This window comes from Balaenoptera acutorostrata, chromosome 2 (genome assembly GCF_949987535.1).
Source record: "Balaenoptera acutorostrata chromosome 2, mBalAcu1.1, whole genome shotgun sequence".
NCBI lineage: Eukaryota > Metazoa > Chordata > Mammalia > Artiodactyla > Balaenopteridae > Balaenoptera > Balaenoptera acutorostrata.
The window spans coordinates 13,994,759-14,016,415 of record NC_080065.1 but is presented as its reverse complement, the minus strand read 5'-3'; the positions used below and the strand labels follow the sequence as shown (position 1 = coordinate 14,016,415).

At 35.3% G+C, this 21,657-nt stretch overlaps 1 protein-coding gene across 1 annotated transcript; it reads right to left on the bottom strand.

Annotated features, from left to right (window-relative positions):
* Nucleotides 1–459: 459 nt before the first annotated feature.
* Nucleotides 460–21,531, bottom strand: LOC103014960 (appetite-regulating hormone-like). Its single transcript, XM_057539783.1, has 4 exons — nucleotides 21,343–21,531; nucleotides 1,192–1,330; nucleotides 739–806; nucleotides 460–696 (listed from the first exon to the last, which is right to left on the bottom strand). Exons 1-4 carry the CDS (start codon nucleotides 21,529–21,531, stop codon nucleotides 460–462), a joined length of 633 nt encoding a protein of 210 aa, XP_057395766.1.
* Between the last annotated feature and the right edge of the window lie 126 nt (nucleotides 21,532–21,657).

Sequence of the window (21,657 nt, the reverse complement as noted above, 5' to 3'; positions counted from 1 at the left end):
CCAGTTAAGACAGATCAGGTAACTACTTAACTGACGCTTAAAATCCGAGGTTTTAAAATGGACCCCAGTCTGCTCTTTCTAGTTCTGCGGATAACAGAAAAGATAACGTCCTTCATAGAATTTGTACAATAGCAAGAAAAATTACAGTTATGACAGAGATTGTATAGGTGTTTGAGAAACATTCCTCCAAGAATTTTATGAGAAACAAATGAATGTAATTGATGTTTTATATAACATAAAACTTTATTCAAGCATAGTCATTTGAACATCAATTGTTTTATTCTTGCCATTTAGCCGAGAGCTCTTTTTTTTTTTTTTTTTCTTTTTTTCCAGTTTGGGCATTTATTCACCTCCTAGGCTAGTACCCCAAGAGCTAGGAGTGGTCTCAGAAATGTTCTAGAAGCCAGGTGAACGCTTCTGAGGGTGGGAGAATGGAGAGGTGGCTGGTCTCAGGGCCAGTCACTTGTCAGCCGAGGCTTCATTGGCCTCTTCCCAAAGTACCTCCTGAAGAAACTTCCCCAGGGTCTGACCATGGTGGTGGAACTGAGCCCCTGACAGCTTGATCCCAACATCCAAGAGGGCGTTGAACGGGATTTCCAGCTCATTTTCCAGCTCATTTTCTGCGCCTTCCACCTGACTTCTGAGCTCGGGGCTGAGCCAGCCTTCCAGGGCCTGGGCCTTCAGTTTGGCTGACGCCTTCTTGTGTTTTCAAGTCCAAGCTCACTCTGCTGGCCTCACGACAGGCCAATGAATCGGAGACAGGTGTAGAGGCAAGGAATACGACTTTATTAGGAAAGCCTGCAGACCTAGAAGATGGCAGACTACAGTCTCAAAATAACTGTCTTATCAGGGTTTGGATGCCAGTTTCTTTTATAGCACAGAGAAGGGGAGAAGATGAGGAAGTAAAGTAGGAAGGCCATAAATTTTGCAAATGTCCCCTGGAATGGCCAGCCTCGGGGAGGGGATGTGTTAATTCCTTCTTTCCTGTAGCTGTCCACAGGTGGAACAGGGTCCAGATGCTTCCCTGAACAAAGGCACTTTGGTTTAACATTCAGGCAGGGGGCAGGGTTCCCCGAGGCAGGCCATTATGTACAGACAGTATCCTTTCAGTGAACCAAAGCAGCGGAAAGCAAAGGTTAAAGCAAAAGAAACAGATCCAACACGTAGTCAGATTTGGCTCTTCCCTGTTACACTTGAACTCCTGTCTCTGCTGCACGTTCTGGGGTTTGGGGCTCAGGAAGCTGGAGCCCGCCATGGTCAAGTCCACCCAGACCACAGTGAGGAGTGGCGGGCCGCAGACGGTGCCCGGGGAGGGCGTGGCCTCGGCTGGCTGGGGACAGAGGGGTCTGAGATTCCCGGCAGAGCTGGGGCCCGGTGGCCGTCTGGTCCTTGTATAGGCAGCTTTGTTTGTATTAAACCGGCAACTCCATCTCAAGGCAGCCCAGCCTCCGGGGGCTGATTGACATTCCTTGGGAACTAAAGATGCTCACGTCATCCTCTGGGTAGAAATCAACAGCGGAGGTCAAACGCCCTGAAAGATTGCTAAGTTGGCCTGGGGCGGCCGAGCGGGCTGGTCATCTGCTCTTCCTGCCCACAAGCGCGCCTGGCCCCGGTTTAGGTGGCCCCGGGTCTGGCCCGGCTTGCTGCTCTGTGGCCTTGGCTTACTGGCCCTTCTGCCACTCCCTTCCCCTCGGGATAGAACGAGGTGTCGTCACTCGATCTCAGATCTCAGAGCTTGTCCCGCCCTGGCCCTCGCTGCTCTCCTTGAGAGATGCTGATCTGGCTGCCACAGACCTTGAGCGCACGGGACCTCAGCTCATGGAATTCTCACGCCTTCCTGAAGGAAGCCCCATTTTTCAGATGAGGAAGCAGGGGAGCAAGGCAAGGACCGTCTCCAGCAGGGGCTGAGCTGCAGTTCTTTCTTCTGGGTGGTGGTGATGGCCCTGCTAGGCTTGAGACCTCTGTTTCTTAAAGAGTCACGTTCTTTGCAGATATGCAGAGTGACTGAGTTAAGCAAATTATCATGTCAGGAAAAAGTGTAAGCTAGATGTAAGCTTGTAAACTAGATCATGAAATTTAATTTGTTATTTAAAAGTACTCATGTTGTGTGGGAAAATATGTAAATTACATACAAATCCTTCTACTTTACTAAAATACATCACTCTTTTGATAAAATCTGTGTATCAAGAGTTAAACAGTTTTAAAAAGTAATTTTTTATTCACTCATTAGTACCTCCATGGCAATATTTCTTTGCCATCCAAAAATTAGGAGGGTTAATATACTTTTCCCTCTGAAGTAGGCAATTTTCTAAGAAAGCTAATAAATTTGAGCTTTCCTATAATCATATTAGCTATCTACTTGCTAAACAAAAGCACTAATAATTGGACTGTGGAATAGTAAAATCCATTAGAAATCATTCTGAATTTGTAAAACAGAGCATTAAATGTTTTATTATTGTCATTTGGCTAATTTCCTCCTATGTATAGATAATTAAGGTGTAATAAAATATTTAGGTATGTGTGACCTACATTTTATGAAATACACTTTCCAGTTCTTAGATGTTCTGAAAGAAAAATGTATTTATACGTTATTTTCTTTTATATGTTATACACCTTGCTTCTTTTTTCTAGTAAATATAAATTAGCAGACTGCAGTGAAGAGGAGAAAGTCACTCAAATGGTTTACGGGTTGACTCAACTGTATATAATTGAAATATTCCTTATATTTACCCTGATAATCAAAATGCAGCAGGAAGATAGAAACCCAGCAATACACAAATACAAATGCCTAAAATATTAAGATTATTTTGTTATTAATTATTGCAGTTATTATTACTATTACAAATAATCACAGATAATTATGTCTCCTCTGGATAAGCCGGAGACTATTTCATTGATTCGGTTTGTCCTTTGCTGGTACGTCCATTAAAACTCCATCAGCAGCAATGGACTCAACAGATTAAAACATACAAACAAAAACAAAATCCAGCTAGCAAGTTCACAGAGATCTCTTTTTTGCTGGATTTCCAGTCTTGTCAGCCATTTTTAGCTCTTTCGAACTATTTCAGTAAACGACACTGAGTAACTGCTGGTTTCACTCTTTCATTGATATTACACGTTTCACAGAGGAGTTCAGACTGCAGGATTGTCATCTGCGGTTTGATCATGCTGCACAGCAATATCTGATGCATCCCAAGCGATGACATAATTGCCTAGGAAACATTGTCTCACAAGCTTCCAATGAACAATTATATGCTTATATGGTTGTTTTTATTTTTTTTTTCTTTTTGTTGGCTATGCTATTCTAATCTTATCTTCATTGGAGGAGAGCTTTGAAAGTTTTTTTGACATTTTTGGAGTACAAAGAACTCTGTGGGGAACAATTTCCACTTTCTAGAGCAAAAGGGTTTAGCAAAAGTAAAGAGCAAACAGAATGAAAAAGTTTCAGCAGAGGTACTGCTAAGAAATTATACAAATTCCCAGTTAGTGAGTTCCTTAAAATATTTAAATGCATAATATTTAAATTAAATATTAAATGATTTAAATTAAATATTTACTTAAGTAAAGATAAGATATTAAAGAAAATTTCTAATGTTCCTAAATATTACCAAAATATTTTAATATAATTACATTGATAGCAAGTTGTGTGTTATTTTCCTTGCATTTTCTTTATTTTAAAGAAAAGTTCTAATGTTCCTAAATATTACCAAAATATTTTGCTATAATTACATTGATAGCAAGTTGTGTGTTATTTTACTTGCATCCATTCATAAGTGACACTTCAAGTGTCACTGGTATAGGATAATATCAATACATTGTTATGTAAACAACTCTGTACTAATAAGGGTATGAACTATCTAAAACAAAAGAAAACAAAAACACAGTGATTAATACACACAATCAAGACAAGAAATCACAAATATCCTCCATTCAAACTACAGAAATTCCAACTTTCTAACTATGCCCATTTGCTAAGGGACTTAGGAATTTTGACATGGTTGATGGGCTTCCTAGGCAAATTGAATTGGTAAAGTACTAGTCACTATCTACAAGTTTCATTTTATGAATATCAAACAAAAACAACTCAGGAAGTTGCTAGAAAACATCCCTTATGTCATTAACGCTTAAAATTAATTGTCAAAGAAAAAAATCAATGATCAACCGACTGTTCTTGTTTATTCGTTACTTCTTTATAAAGAGTAGCAAGCCTTTACTGCCCCTCCCACCTTCAGAGTGTGCATGTTGTTTAAGTCCTTTCTTCTTTCTATGAAAAAAGGTCATTTGTTTAAAGATCACCAGCAATTAGAGAATTGGGTCTAACAACCCATCAAGTTCTATCAGAAAAGAGCAGGAAGAAAATCATTTTGGTAAATGAGGCATAGACATAGAGGGATCGAGTAGATGTGGTATAGACCAGAGAGTGGATTGAGAGAGTAGAAGAAAGGTAACTTAATAGACAGTGATCCCTAGACACAGGAGCTTATTTTGGAAAAGTTTATCAAAATGCGAGAGAGTCTGCTATTGTCTGAATGTTTATCTTCCCCTAAAATTCATGTGTTGAAATTCTAACCCCCAAGATGATGGTATTATGAAGTGGGGACTTTGGAAGGCGCTTAGGTCATAAGTGCAGAGCCATCTAGAATGGGATTAGTGCCTTTATAAGAGGCCTGGAGAGCTTGCTAGCTACTTCAGCCATGTAAGGACACAGGGAGAGTTTGGCAGTCTGTAACAAGGAAAAAGGCCTTTAGCAGCCCCTGACCATGCTGCCTTCATGATCTTGAACTTCCCAGCATCCACAGCTGTGAGAAATAAATCTCTGTTGTTTATAAACTACCAGTCTCTGGCACTTTCTTATAGCAGCCCCAACAGACTAATAAGACAGGGTCCTGTGCTTGAGAAGATAGAAGAAGCGGACCTGACCTAGCAATGGGCAATGCAAGCAAGGTTGCTTCTGCAGTAAAGAGTTACATGGAGTCCTAATCTGCCCATGACACTACGACATAGTCTCCACTTGCATGATGATCTCCTAGTACTTGTACACAAATCCAAGGCCAGTTAATTGTCTCATCCTGTCAACACCTGACACCTTCTGGAATAACTCAGACAATTTTAAGCATGTCAAAATATCACTTGGTATTTACACACTATGCAGGGTGAATGCTATTCCCAGGCTATTCCCTAAACCAAAGTAGTCCCTGTGGACATCTGCTGATGTGTTTGTGAACAAGTGCTCCAGACAGAACAACCTAAGAAACTGGTGTTGTGAAGGCATAACATTACAGCACCAATATACAAAAAGGGGCCACCCATGATGAACTTCCATCCCCATCAGTATGTCAGTACCACACAGAGGAGAAACTTCCATACAGAGAGGCTACCTTTCTACACACTTTGCACGACTTCTTATGGATGCTTCGTTCTCTACTTTCATTCTTAAGCCCTGTACATCAATCTTAGCTTTTAATTTCTCTAAAGATTTTATAGACAGATGATAAAAGCTAGATAGACCCATAAGTATTTTTCTTCCTCAAGAAGATAATTAAAATACATATACATCTTCAATTTATTGCTGCTAAACTGTTAAATCAAAGTCTTATTTTGTAGTTTTTGATGACATAATAAAACAAGGCCTACAGGTATTTTTCTATTCACCTCAAAGTAAGAATATTAGCTGATTAACAACAGATTGGATGTAGCTCTGAATTTTAAATGCTTGTTTATCTATCTTTTTCTTTGATTTCTGCAAAAAACCATAGCTCTGAGAATTTAAAAGATTAATTGCAATCTTCAACTGATAAGCAATTATTTAATTGTCTTTTGTATCAAATTACCTACATTCTCTTTAATCAATTAAATATATATGACATATAGTCTATATTGATTTTCAAAGAAAACATAATTCAAAATTTTTTTTTCAAAATATTTTTAACTTAATATATAATGAGGTAACATGAAATACAAAAAGAATCTTTTTTCCCTAACATTGAAAGGCCTATTTCTCTGTTTCTATAAGTATAGGAGAAAGTTCAGCCTGATTAATTTTAAAAAATTAAAAAGCTGCATATAATTCTCAAGTTAGTATGATTCATCATCTCAATTTTAATTCCTGCCACTCAGGCCAGAAGTGAGGATGATAATTTAGCATGAATTAACATTCATGTGTATTTAACAAATTCCCCACAATTTCTAATGCACTCTCTCCTCACTGTAACATTTACCAAGTATACCAACAGTCAACATTCTCTTATTACATAGTAAGAACAGTTGGGCTGAATTCTATTCCTCATTTGGCTACTTGTTAAACATAGTGTAGCATTTAATAATTTAGAGCCATTAAAATAATAAATATATCTATATGAGCAGATATGAAACTATATACAGGATACATTCTTTAGTAATGATAACAAGTTCAAAAGAGAATCTATGTACCCATCGGCCTATAATTCTATATTAGTTAAAACAGAAACATAAAAATATGTGCTTGTCTTGAGAGAGACAGAGGCAAAGAAAGAAAAAGAATTTTTACTTCAAAAACAAACTTCTAAGGCTCATCTCAAATGGCTCTGTTTTAGACTTAAACTGCTGTCCAGCACCCAGGTTGTGGGTTGGGTTCAGGTCTGTGTCGTGTGTGTTCATAAATAGTGTATTAATTTCCTTTTGCTGCTCTACCAAATTACCCCAGCTTATTGTCTTAAAACAGTACAAATTTACGATCTTACAGTTCTACGGGTCAGAAGCCCAAAATTTAAGGTGTTGACAGGGCTGCATTCTTTCTGGAATCTCTTAGGGAGAATCTGTTTTCTTGCTTTTTTGGATTTCACATTCCTTGGCTAGATGCCCCTTCCTGGCATCTCTCCAAAGTCTGCTCTGTCACCACATTTCTCTTTTCTCATTCTCTGACTGTCCTGCTTTCTTCTTGTAAAAGCCAACTGTGATTAGATTAGTCCACCCACATAATCCAGGATCATCTTCCCATCTCAAGATACTCAATCACATCTTCAAAGTCTTTTGTCATATAAGGTAACATGTTTACATGTTCTGGGGATTAGGATAATTATGACAATCATTTAAATGTTTTATTTGGGGACCATAATTAGGCTCACCTACTGCAACAGTCCAGGCTACCTGTGAATTCAAGTCCCTGGAAGAATGACCCAAGTGTAAGAAGCAACCCAAAGCAGGTGAGTTATTTTAGAGCCTTGGCTTCATATTTCCCGCAATGATATTCCATTGGCCAAAGGAAGCCACATGGTCCAGCACAACATCAATGTGAGGGACGAGTACCCTGGGCCCAGAGAGACAGAGAAGAACATCTCTTAAAAATACACTTACTGCTGTCTAAGTTTGTTTTGTAGCCTGGAACAAAATCTTCTCATTATATTAATATTCAGAAAATAAACCAACATTTGACTCTGCTCAAATTTCTGTTTTAGGGACATATTCACTTCTTTACAGGTAATATTTGTGAGAAAATATCATTCTCTTCTGTCTTTTGAGTTTCTTTCAATTGAGATGCGTCCTCATTTATGGAAGAAGAATGTAAACAAAAAAGAAATAAATGGTCCTGCAAAATAGATAATATACTGCAGATGAAAAACTTCCTCATCTAAGCCTACCCTATATCAATCAGTTCAGTAAAGTTGGAATGAACAGGCCTATGAATGTATATCTTGGTATCCATGGAAAGGACGTGGTGTTCTCTGTTTCACTTCCTGAGCAATGGTCTATAAAGGGGCCAACCTAATCTATGACAAAGGAGGCAAGAATATACAATGGAGAAAAGACAGTCTCTTCAATAAGTGGTGCTGGGAAAACTGGACAGCTGCATGTAAAAGAATGAAATTAGAACACTCCCTAACACCATGCACAAAAATAAACTCAAAATGGATTAAAGACCTAAATGTAAGGCCAGACACTATAAAACGCTTAGAGGAAACAAAGGCAGAACACTCTTTGACATAAATCGCAGCAAGATCTTTTTGACCCACCTCCTAGAGTAATAAAACCAAAACCAAAAATAAACAAATGGGACCTAATTAAACTGAAAGTCTTTTCCACAGCAAAGGAAACCATAAACAAGATGAAAAGACAGCCCTCAGAATGGGGGAAAATATTTGCAAATGAAGCAACTGACAAAGGATTAATCTCCAAAATATACAAACAACTCATGCAGCTCAATATCAAAAAAACAAACAACCCAATCAAAAAATGGGTGGAAGACCTAAATAGACATTTATCCAAAGAAGACATACAGATGGCCAACAAACACATGAAAATATGCTCAACATCACTAATTATTAGAGAAATGCAAATCAAAACTACAATAAGGTGTCAACTCACACTGGTCAGAATGGCCATCATCAAAAAGTCTACAAATGATAAATGCTGGAGAGGGAGAGGAGAAAAGGGAACCCTTTTGCACTTTTAGTGGGAATGTAAATTGATATAGTCACTATGGAAAACAGTATGGAGGTTCCTTAAAAATCTAAAAATAGAACTACCATATGACCCAACAATCCTACTACTGGGCATGTACCCAGAAAAAACATAATTCAAAAGACACATGCACCCCAATGTTCATTGCAGCACTATTTACAATAGCCAAGGCATGGAAACAACCTAAATGTCCATTGACAGATGAACGGATAAAGAAGATGTACATATACATAATGGAATATTACTCAGCCATAAAAAGGAACAAAATACGGTCGTTTGTAGAGATGTGGATGGACCTAGAGACTGTCATGCAGAGTGAGGTAAGTCAGAAAGAGAAAAATATACTGTATATTAATGCATATAGGTTGCATCTAAAAAAATGGTATAGATGACCTTATTTGCAAAGCAGAAATATGAACAGACATAAAGAACAAACGTGTGGATACCAAGGGGTATCAGGGGGTGGTGGGATGAATTGGGAGATTTGGTTGATATATATACACTAATATGTATAAAATAGATAACTAATGAGAACCTGCTGTATAGCACAGGGAACTCTACTCAATGCTCTGTGGTGACCTAAATGGGAAGGAAATCCAAAAAAGAGGACATATATTTATATGTGTAGCTGATTCACTTTGCTGTACAGTAGAAACTAACAGAACATTGTAAAGCAACTTTACTCCAATAAAAATTAACAGGTCAAAACTAAAATAAAAAAAAAAGTAAAGGGGTCAAAAGCACGAACAGTATTAATTTGATGTATGGATTTCTGAACAGACACCTCATGTTATACACTGAAATTGTCGTGATAGAAGCCTGTCTTATTAGGAAACATTTCCCAATATTGCTTTAGTAGCATTTATAGAGTCTAGTAACTGTAGCTCAACATGCCATGTTATTCTATGGAGGTTAAAAAGAGATTATATTTTAAGACAAAATGTAGCCATTTTATGAAGAGCCAGGCAGCAGATAGTCTCAGGTAATCTGAGAAATTAATATTTATCTGATACATTATGGCATTCTCCATTACACGTTTTTGAATTGGGTGATTGAAGATTTTTGCACATTACAAAGAATCAAAGCATCAGGGCTTCCCCAGGGTAGACTAGTCAAACTCATTTTCAGAAAGGTCATATTGATGTAGTAACAGCTGTACACTGAAAAATATTTTTACCCAGGCTTATCTTTGGGCCCTTAGAATGTAGATTTTCACAAAATAATTCTGCTTCTGGAATGATACATCCAGAATTTAACTAGAGCCAAAATTGTTGCTCATTTCGTCTGTTCCCACTGGGGTCGTTCATGGGAATATCACTTTGTGCCTTTCCTTCACATTTTAAAAATTTCATGTCCTAAATTACATCTGGCATTTCATTTTTGAATAGGTAGGCGGTATTGCTAAAATGAAGAGTAAATTTCCCAATTTTCAAATCTATAAAAAGAAATCAATCAGTTTGAACAATGCTGTTAAATCGATTAAGAAAGATTCAAAATAATGTATGAAATCTGCTTTTGAAGAAAAATATAACATTTATATATATAATATTATATATATAATATTTCTGAATATAAAAGATATCTCACTGTGTCATAAACAAGGCTCAGTAAATAGAAAGTTATTGAAATCACACACAAGATAGTATCTGACTAGAAGTCTTAATTGTTTCTGTATTTATTATCTATTTATAAATAACATGTCTATAATCACATAAAGGATGCATTCACCAGATTACCTTAGTTTGCAAACACTGTCCCCCTTAATGTAATATTGGCAGAAACATAGATTGGGTACATCGCCGTTTGATCTGTCATTCAGACTATCTTCTACAAGTATAAATTTAAAATTAGCTGCTGCAAAATTTAGTTAAGTATGGTTTAGCCCAAAATGAATAAATCATACTCTTTTTACTCTGTGTTTTAATAATAACCAGCCTGCTTAACTCTCTACGATCACGCAATATCAATATTATAATATATATATATATTACAAACTGTTAAAGGAAAAAAAACACAACAAAATGAAATTACACAAAATATATAAAATAGTTTACCTTCTCAAATGATCACTTTCATATTACTATTTTAAATAAAGTATATTATATTAAGTATAGTAATTTTTATTCATTTTATTTAAAAAGATATATATATATATATATAACAGGTTTTTTATCTTTTAACTTCTCTTAATTTCTTTTAGAATAATAGAGGAAAGTGTGTATAGGTGGCAAAATTCTAGGGGATAGGGCAAGAGAAAGTTCAAATTAATGATTAAAGACAACAATTTATAAATATATTAAACGAAAATTCTAAATATCATTTGTATCTGAGAACTTTCAAATATGATGAAAACATAAATTGGTTTTAGAGCTTGAAGTTATCTTTCAAATATCAGTAGATATGTAAATGGAGGATGTGTCCAACATGAAACGATTAAAAGTACTTTTTCAGAAATATTGTTCTCACTTTATTCTGTTTGTATGTGTGTTAAGTGTGAGATGAGAATCACAATTTTAAAGACCACACATCTCTTGAGTCTACTTGAAAAGAGATTGGTACATTAAAATATTCTATATTAAAGGAAAACACAGAAGGATTTAGATTGTATTGTCATTCATTAATTAGAGAGTTAATCCTTGTCTACTAAAGTTTGAAAGCAAATGATAGTAAATGAACTTGAAAAAATTAACTGTTTGAATTTTCCCTCTTTCTCAGTTCATATAAAGATAATAGAAAGATTTTCAGATTATAAAATACTGAGTTCTTTTCATGTAATATTTGTCTTCTACCTAGAAGTTCTGCGTCTAAGAAATTAAAGTGATTATTTGAAGATTTTTCAAAAGAAAATATTAATTTGATTAAGAACAGTATTGTCTATATTTATTGGACCTGTTTTGTTTCTTTTACATACATTTAGGGATAAGTTGAAATTTTTAGCATTAAAATAATAAAGTTCATTCTTAAAACATGAATCTTGGGCTTCCCTGGTGGCGCAGTGGTTGAGAATCTGCCTGCCAATGCAGGGGACACAGGTTCGAGCCCTGGTCTGGGAAGATCCCACATGCCACGGAGCAACTGGGCCCATGAGCCACAACTACTGAGCCTGCGCGTCTGGAGCCTGTGCTCCGCAACAGGAGAGGCCACGATAGTGAGAGGCCCGTGCACCGCGATGAAGAGTGGCCCCCGCTTGCCGCAACTGGAGAAAGCCCTCGCGCAGAAATGAAGACCCAACACAGCCAAAAATAAATAAATAAATTTATAAAAAAAAATAAAATAAATAAAACATGAATCTTTCAAAAATTTGTATAGGACGTATCCCAAGTTAAAGTAGAAAGGTGCCTAGGGTCTTGAGTGAGGTGATGGGGCAGAAGTGACATAGGAACAGAGGGAATTCTGGGAATATAAAGCACAGATTCTGCTTCTAAACTCCTTTCTGCCAACTCTGTGATGTCAGATCCCTAGAGCCAAGTGGCTCCTGAGACCCAGACATCTGGATGCCAGTGAAGCCGTGGTCTTTCTCTGCATCCTAGTTAAGGGGATTTGTCCACAATTTTCACTTCATGGGCTGAGGAAATCCTAGATAACAGTGTCAGAAAGGGGTGGATATGGGGGAGAAATTAATGATTTGAGTCTGATGGATACCAAACTCCTTCCCATAAAAGTTTTAAAATATCATATGTGCTAGGGATTTCCGACCCAGAAAGACTAAGAATGTGATCATCAAGCTGAGTCTTTCTTCTTTTGGAGCTGGAAGAGAACCATCACACCAGAGAGGAAAGGTCTTTTGACCAGGTCACATGGCCTGCCACAGTTTATATCTCATTGCCATGTTAATAAAGACTACATTTCTCTAATAATTTGTGGAAATTTTGTTCTTTAACATTTTCTTATAACCAGACCTTAGTAAAAAGAATTGAACAAGAACAGGAAATTGAAAACTCAGTTAAGGGAACCCAGAACACAGAGGTAGAATGGTCGAAATTCAGACCCAGGAAACAGAACTGCCAGAGTAAATTTATGAAAGCTTTAATTGAAAAGTCACAGGGCTTCCCTGGTGGCTCAGTGGTTGAGAAGCTGCCTGCCAATGCAGGGGACACGGGTTCGAGCCCTGGTCTGGGAAGATCCCACATGCCGCGGAGCAACTGGGTCTGTGAGCCACAACTACTGAGCCTGCGCGCCTGGAGCCTGTGCTCCGCAACAAGAGAGGCTGCGATAGTGAGAGGCCCGCGCACCGCGATGAGGAGTGGCCCCCACTTGCCGCAACTAGAGAAAGCCCTCGCACAGAAACGAAGATCCAACACAGCCAAAAATAAATAAATAAATAAATAAATAAATAAATAAATTTAAAATTACCTTTCTCTTCTTTTTTTTTTTTCTTTTTTTTTCTTTCTCTTCTTTAAAAAAAAAAAAAAAAGTCACAGCACATCTTGGCTTTTGTGAATAGTACTGCAAAGAACAGGGCGTACAAATATAGCTTTGAGATCCTGATTTCATTTCCTTCGGATAGACACCCAGAAGTGGGATTACTGAATCATACGGTAGTATTTTTGTGTTTTGAGGAAGGTCCTTACTGTCTTCCATGGTGTGTTTACCAATTTACATTCCCATCAAATGAGTGGAAAAAGAAAATATTGTGTGTGTGTGTGTGTGTATACACACAGAAGGATATTATTTAGACAAAAAAAGAGAAGGAAATCCTGCTGTTTGTGACAACATGAATGAACTAGAAAGACATGGTGCTAAGTGAAATAAACCAGACACAGAAAGACAAATACTGTATGATCTCGCTTATACGTAGAATCTAAAAGAAAGTCAAACTCATAGAAGTAGAGAGTAGAATGGTGGTTGCCAGGGTCTGGGATCTTGGGTAAAATGGAGAGATGTTAGTCAAACAGTACAAACATTCAGTTATAAGATTAATAATTTCTGGGGATCAAATGTGCAGCATGGTGACTATCATTAATAATATTGTATTGTATACTTGAAATTTTCTAAGAGAGTATATAATAAGTGTTCTTACCACATACACAAAAATGGTAACTATATGAAGTGATGGATGTGTTAATTAACTTGATTGTTGAAATCATTTCACATTTTATACATATATTAAACTGCATTGTACACCTTAAAAATAAAAACATCATGTTATACAACCTAAACATATACAATTTTAATTTGTCAATCATCCTTCAGTAAAGTTGGTGAAAAGGAATAAAAATTAATTAATTAAATGTTAGAGCACTAAGATTGAAGGAAAGTAATAATTTATAAAAGCAACAATAAGAAGAAATGGTCCACATGTATTACTTATCTATTTTTTCTTAACAAAGGACTTCAAAAAATAACATGTATTATTATCTCACAGTTTCTGTGGGTCAGGAGTCTGAGCACAGCTTAACTGGGTCTTCAGCTCAAAGTCTTACAGAACTTCAGTCAAGGCATCTGGTGGTATGTGTTCCTTTCTGGAGCACAGTATTCTCTTCCAAAATTGAGTGGCTGTTGGCAGAATTCAGTTTCTTGTGGTTGTAGGACTGAGGTTCCTGCTTTCTTGATGGCTGTCAGCTGGGATTTTTTTTCAGCTCCTAGAGGCTACCTGCCGTTCCATGCTACATGGCCCTCTCACAGGCCATCTGGCAGCTCACATTTTAAAGTTCCAGAAGAGAATCTGTCCCCCAGACTTCTAAGATGGAATCTTACATAATGTAAATAATCATGGGAATTTCTTTCCCATATGCAATGCCATATACTATTGGCTAAAAGCAAATATCAGTTTGCACTTGCTCTAAAGGGGAGGGAGTTATTGAAGGTGTTATTCATGGGGTTACCCTAGGGTGTGTTTCCCACTCATCAATTAAATATCTGAGATATTGCTTTCCCTTCATTTTCCAGGTTTTTCCAGATTTCCATGAATCTAAGCATAAATCAAAAACTTGAAGAAATGGAACTCATTAGACAGAAGGTGAAAAGACTAAGATATAAAAGAGACATGGCATAAAAATATAAAATATAACTGATGGAGAAAATAATGATAAAATAAGGAAACATATTTTCTTTTTTGAAGTAAAGTAGTAAGATTTAGCAAATAATTCAAACTCATACATTGCATTACAAAGTCATAAAAAGGAAAGTAATCTACAAATATGAGTGAAAAACAATTTTCAAATTTACATGGGAAACTTTGAAATGAAAAGCAATGTTATCTAACCAGAGAAATAGGAGAAAACAATGGAACAAAATAAGCTTGTAAAATCACAGCATAGATGTTAACACTTATATGTTGTTGTTCTAAACACTCCCCTATGACAGATTATCATGAAAAACTAATATGTGATAACCAGCAAAATATTTATGTCTCTTAGAATAACAACATATTTGCAATTAATTTAAAATAGGTTGAAAATAAAGAGGCAAATAAAGATACACAGGCAAATTCAAACAAAGAGAAGGAAAAGAAACATTAGAAATCAAACTAAGGGAACCTGAGAATTATCATATGCAGGCATGACTAAATATAAATGATTGAAAGGATCAGTACTTGTTGTAGGAAATGTCACAGAGTAAAGCCTTTTGTCATGTTTATTCATTACTGTGTGGAAATTAGAGAGAGTATTTGAGTGTATGAGGATTGTGACGATTGGGAGGAAGAACTTGTGCATTTGGCCTTCCCAGGGTCTACTCATTACTAATTAGCAGATGCTATCATATGGTATATTGGTAGCAGACTCTGTAATAGAATTTGGGGGTCTAGAGGTGAACACTTAAATGAAAAGCATTCAATTCTCCAAGCATTAACTAAAGGAATGGTCTTATTTAAAATCAAGAAAATGGTGCTCTGAATTATAGACACCTTAGTAAGTCTTAGAAAAAACATTTATTCTTGGCAATTAATAAATTGAAATTTGGTGTATAGAGTAAATGTTGGCCTGTTTGTTTATGTATTCATATTATCTAAAATCATAACCAAGAGCCTATTCAACCTTGAATGAACTGCAAGAACTCTAATTCCCCTATCTGTCTCACTGGATATATCTGGAGAGCCATCTACCCTGCTCTTATATTGGGAATTTCTGTTTCAGTTTTATTTAATTTCAGTACTTGTTAGATAGATGATGATGATAGATAGATGACTAAGAGATAGGTAGACAGATAGATAGATGGATATGATAGACAAATATAGAGATATATAAAACGTTTAAGAGATTGAAAATAATATATCTTTTTCTACTTATATACACAGTTAACATATGTAAAGATTTGGTATATCAAAATTTTGTTCAATTGTTTTCTAGTGAACTGATATTCACTAAATTGATGAGGCCAAATAAGTCTGTTTCACAGGATTTTGCACACACACCCATACACTCAAACCACCACTCTTACAGCATTAGGATAACTCAAATTTGGAGGTGTGAAGTGAGGTGCATTGCGAATATGCTATTGTCTATGTTCCTAAAATGCTAGTTATTTAAGAGTGTAAGATTTTTCCTCCTAACAGTAGAGGAAATATGTATTCTATTCATGCTCTGTCAGGCGTAGGCAAAGTTGTCTTGGGAACGTGAGGAGCAGAGAGACAAAACCATGTCATTGGCTGGAGAGACCCAACCACTGGGCAATTTCCAAAGAGAAAGTTCTTAGTTTTGAAATTATTTCCAAATAATTGGTGTAACGAGGAAAACATGTACCTCCTCGTATGCGGTTGGTGGTAGGGTGTCAAGCACTGTCTCCTATGGTCTTCTAATAATTTGATCAAGTAAGTACTGGGCACTAAAATAAGCCAGATGAAAAACACAAGTAGTCAATGAAGAACTTTTTTAAAAGGTGACTTTTCTGGACCATTAATGATGCTGTTTAATTCCAGGAACTGCAGTAAGTGCAAACTGTCTTATGGCAAAGGTGAAGTTTTATGAGTTAATGATAGTGATGGATTTAAGAGTGGTATTAGAAAACATTGAACATAAAATTGGAGACATATCTAATCAAAAAAATAGTAATATAGCAATGGTACACCTGATTGTATAACATAACTACATTTTCAATTTACAGAGTTAAATTTCATCATCAATGTATTTGAAGATTTTAGAGCATGTGTTATCTAATAATAGTGGGAGTAAGGACATGAGTATTTTACTTTTTATTTAATAAAAGTCATAATTTAGTAATATTTATTACTGTACATTTTAAAATATATGATTTCAAAATTCATTTTTGTCACTTGCTAAATTGTCCTTACATGTCTCCTCTTTTTCAGGATTTAAATATGATGAAAATTAAAACGGATTTTTTACTGGTATCTTTATTACTTATCTATACTTGTAATCTAACCAATTGTATGAAAAGAAAAAACCGTGAAGGAAAGTGGCTGATTAGAAATTGCTTTTATGCATATTTAAAAAATAATAAGAACCTAAATAAAAATCCATATACAAAGCTAATGAACTATAAAATGTTTGGTAACTTATGACAACTTAATTTATTAGTCAGAATAAACTATGGTGAGATAAACAAAACCAACCAACCAAACAAACAAATAATGCCACCCACTCTCGGGCACTTATAATGACAAAGATTGCTATCTTACTCAAGGTACATAACCAATGATTGCTATGAAGAGGCCAAACCTGACAGCTGTACTATTTCACAGTGTTTTTCACAACTGCTGACTCATAAAATGGAGCATAGAAATCAAATCACTGGCTCATAAATATTTTTGTCTAGATGAAATGTGCTCATTCTAGCTACAGACGATTGGCCAGTTAGTAGTTATACAGCATAGCCTACCTCTTCAAGCCTACTGAGAAATGCAGGAAACACATCGTTTCATCAGTAAACATTATCAATCTCTGAAAGAGTCTTCCTCCTGTTCTTTAAATATCCTTTTGCATTTCTTTTTCTAACACATAGAACTGACTATATCCCTGCCAAGGAAAGCAGTCCAAAAGTACCATTCCATCTACTATAGACAATGTTTGAATCCCCCTTCAATTGATAGGTTAAAACCTAATACCCAATGTGATGGCATTAAGAGGTGAGAAGTTCGGGAGGTACTGAGACCCTCATGAATGGGATTAATGCCCTTTTATAAAAGAGCCCTGAAGAGAGTTACCTTCCCTTTTTCTCCATGTGAAGACATAGGGGCAGAAGGCTGTCTGGGAACCAGGAAGCAAGTCCACACTAGACACCAAATCTGCCAGTACCTTGGACTTGGACTTGCCAGCCTACAGAACTGTGAGAAATAAATGTTGGTTAAGCCACCCAGTCTATGGTATTTCATTATAGCAGCCTCAAATGCATCACTGCATTCAGCTTAATGTCTAGGATTTCTGGTTGATGCACAGAAGTTTCTACATCCTGTCTCAAACTTCCTTTTCTTAATTTGGAAGCTATGAACTAGTAAATCAAGTTATCTTATCTCTAGAGTACACATGCACACACACACACACACACACATGCACACACAATTTTGAAGTAGGAAGCAGTGAAGACATAGGGCCACGGTAGTTCTGAATCACTTTTATCACCTCTGGAGATGGTCCACAGTCCTGAAGGTATGAACATTCATGAGTAGGCAGTCATTCTATTCTCTGGAAGGAACATTCTTGTCCCTCATTCTCCACAGTCATCTGAATCCATATCTGGTCTAGGAGATTCTGCCTATTTATTACCCTCTTTGGTCCCACAGGAAGAGCATTAATGAGTTAAGTCCTCCATAGACTGTATATGGTTTTCCCAGCCTGTTTCCTTTCTAGAGAGATTGTGTGCCTAAGGATCAAAACAATATTTTTTTTACCAAGGTCTGTGGTTTCTTAAGCAGTACAACAGTCTCAGAACCATAGACATCTTTTTATCTATTTAACTTCTGTCATTTCCATGTGTTGGTAACAGCACATAGTTATTTCAACAAATTAGTAATTAAAATTATAACCTTCATATCTCTAGTTTATTCAACCAAATGCAAGGCTGTGACATCTTAATATGTATACCAGCACATAAAAAAGGAAAAGCATACACTTTTTAACATTTAACTAACTGTAATCTATGGCTCCCATTGAACTGATATCATATTTATAGTGTTTCAATTGACATAAATGCTATGTTGATATAATTGCTTCAGTTCAATGTTGAAAATGCCTTGAACTTTTGCATTGTTGGTAAAAGCTGGAAGGAGTTCAGATTTACATATGATAAAATGAAATGCTTTCAGTCATCCACAAGATAAAACATGAGTTATCTAGCATTCATAAAGGATTCCTACAGAAAATATTTTTTGAAAAAATGAAAACAAAGGAACCGTATATTAATAATTAAAAATGCATGAAATCAGTTCACCTTATACATCTGAGTAGACCGTCAGGTTAGTTTTGTAAAGTTATTTAATTATTTAGCATTTTATGTGGGTTTCTTTCTCTTTGTTCTTCTTTCAGAGTAGATTGTTTCGAGGGGAAAAGAAAAGAATCTGCTTCTACTATTGATAGAACTTGACTTCTGACCTAAGATGCCATGTTTTCAGATGAATATTCTTAAGTGTGCATATTGTTTTTGTACTTCATGTTCTATTCATGGTTAAATATTACAGAGGTTATGAGTGTGTTTCCATGGAAATTAAGTATTTAGGCTAAGAAAAGGATTTTTTTAAAAAGGGATTAGTATTTTTTTTTTTTTTTTTTTAATGAGTCAACTGAAATAATCAACTAGAGAAAATCACAAGGACCTAGCTTCTCCAGTTTCAAAGACTGGGGTAAATGACAGCTATTATGGGGCTTATGTTGTTTCCCCACTAGTTTCCTATTAAACCAGCAAATAAGCAGTGCATTGGATTTATGAGCTAAGTATCCCTGGAAGCTCACAGGTACAGAATAATATTTGTACAGAGGAGGCACACTAGGATATGACTAGAAAGTCATATCCACAAAATACATAAAAATTTTAAAATAATATTTCAAGAACAGTTAAATATGTTAATAGAATGAAAGAAACTATAAAATACAAAATACAAAATAATTACAAAATATTAGAAATTTTAAAAAATTGGCCAAAAGAAAGACTTGAAAAAATCTTACTGACTCATAAAAAGAAATGAAAATTAAAGAAAATATTTTATGCACAAAGATTAAACTAGAAAGAATACAAGAGAAAAAAATCCAATGTACTATACCATAAAAATAGAAAAATTTAAAAAACTAGAAAACATAAAAACATTTCAAAATTATGTGAATAAAATTAATTTGGTATGGTTAAAAATAAATTTTATATGAAGAAACACTAAGAAAACACTATTGTAGGTTCTCATTTTTAATCTCACTCTTATTTTCAGTTGGAGACCATGCAATCAATGTTAAAGTACTAACAGCAGGAAAGGAAGTTGAAAAATGAATGTATAATAGTGTTCCCTACATTAAGTTTCAGACTGACGTTACCTCTAAAACAAGTATTTCATTCTCAGCTTATCTATGGTCAAATAGATATAATATATACCCCAAAGTTTTCCATGAGGTCCTTATATCCAAGGTTACATCAAAATAACCTAAAATATTTTGAACACAGAAACCTCTAAAATTATATTTAACCATAAGACAAGGAAATCATCTCATGAACAGCACATTTAAAATGGGAGTAAGCTGTTTACTTAAAAAAAAGCAAAATAGAGCTTTACTTATTCTTATGGAAAATTTCTGAGATATATATATATATATATATATATATATATATATATATATATAGTAGTAAAAAATAAGAGTATAAAGAGCTCCCATCCAACAAACATCAACACACATCTATTCTTGGGTCACCTCTAGCACTCACACACACTTATTAATCACCACTTGTAAAAATGTGGACCTTTTACTATTGCTCATGTTTCCAAGAAAATGTAGGTTGCTAAAGTTTCGGGGGGAAAATTCTATAGAATGGCTCAACTACAGAAACTTAATGACAGATTGCTGCTTGACAATATTGAAATTTTATGTGCCTTTTGAAGGGAGTATAGTAATAAATATTTTGGTATTCTGTGCTTGATTTTCAAATATCAAAAACAGTGTAGCAAATATCATAATATTTAGATTATAGTCAATGCCAAAAAATAATAATAATCTAAACTATAATACATATACCATTAGAATGTGAAATTATATTTTAGGGAAAGGAACTGAAACAAACCTATAGTTACCTTATATTTGGCCTTACAGTACATTAGTAAATCTGTAAATAAATAAGGCATATAAAGTTCTTTGGTTTTGTCAAAATAAAGATGGCTCTATGTTGAAATAAGAAAATAATGAATTGGATTCCTGTTAGAATTACTAGGCTTTAATTACTTGTAATGACTAAAAGGAGTAATCGATAGTTTGATTGCTACCTGTTATAAATCACATGACTCAATAGGAAAAAAGAGTGTCTTCCTGATTAAAAACAATATTTTGTGATTTCAAACAGAGACTGATTCTATTATTACTACAATCTACCTTTATTACTTTACTATACATTTAAATAGATTCAGTACTAATTACTTAGGTATTTAAATTTTAAAAATGACCAAATTGTCTGTTGAGCTACATAAGAGGTTCAGCTAATCTAACACCATCTCTCTGCATGTCTTGAAATCTTGGGGTAATCATGAGATTGCTAAAGTTTAAGGAGAAACATTCTACTGGATTGCTCATCTACAGAAATATGTTTGCAGATTGCAGTCCTGACGATAATGAAATTATATATGTGGTTTGACTGGAGCATGGCAATAGATATTTTGGTATATTGTGCCTGATTTTCAAACACCAAAAATGATGTAGCAAATATAATATTTAGATTATAATCAATGTCAAAAACCAATAAAAATCTGGACTTCTTGAGTGAACTCCATATTCTTACAGGCACAAGATGATTGAAGTGAAAACTTATACAATTTTTCTATACTGAATTTCTGTAGCAGGAGCTGTCAGCACCACATTCAAATCCTTTGGTCTTTACCATTCTAATGATCCTGTCCTGTTTCCAAGAGTCAGCATCTGGATGTCTTTGCCTGATAACTTTCTCTGTCCACCGGTGCTTGATTAGCGTTCGTACACAGTATGCTTGTAATGCTGTCAAGCTAATGACTACCATCCTGAAACCCTGCTCCAGTAGCTATCAAACAATGACTGACAAGAGTTAATGAATAAATCATTCTATTGCAGGTGGGATTACTTTTAGGCAAGTGTTTCTATACTGGATTTTAGAGTTCTTTAGTGG

Excerpts from the sequence above, each read along its gene's own strand:
- LOC103014960 (XM_057539783.1), bottom strand. The coding sequence starts at position 21,531 with ATGGTAGTCATTAGCTTGACAGCATTACAAGCATACTGTGTACGAACG. Across the intron at positions 1,331-21,342 it reads GCTCCTGCTACAGAAATTCA|CCAGCCGAGGCCACGCCCTC; the intron begins GTATAGAAAAAT and ends CTCTGTCCCCAG. Across the intron at positions 697-738 it reads CTCCGATTCATTGGCCTGTC|GCGTCAGCCAAACTGAAGGC; the intron begins GTGAGGCCAGCA and ends AAACACAAGAAG.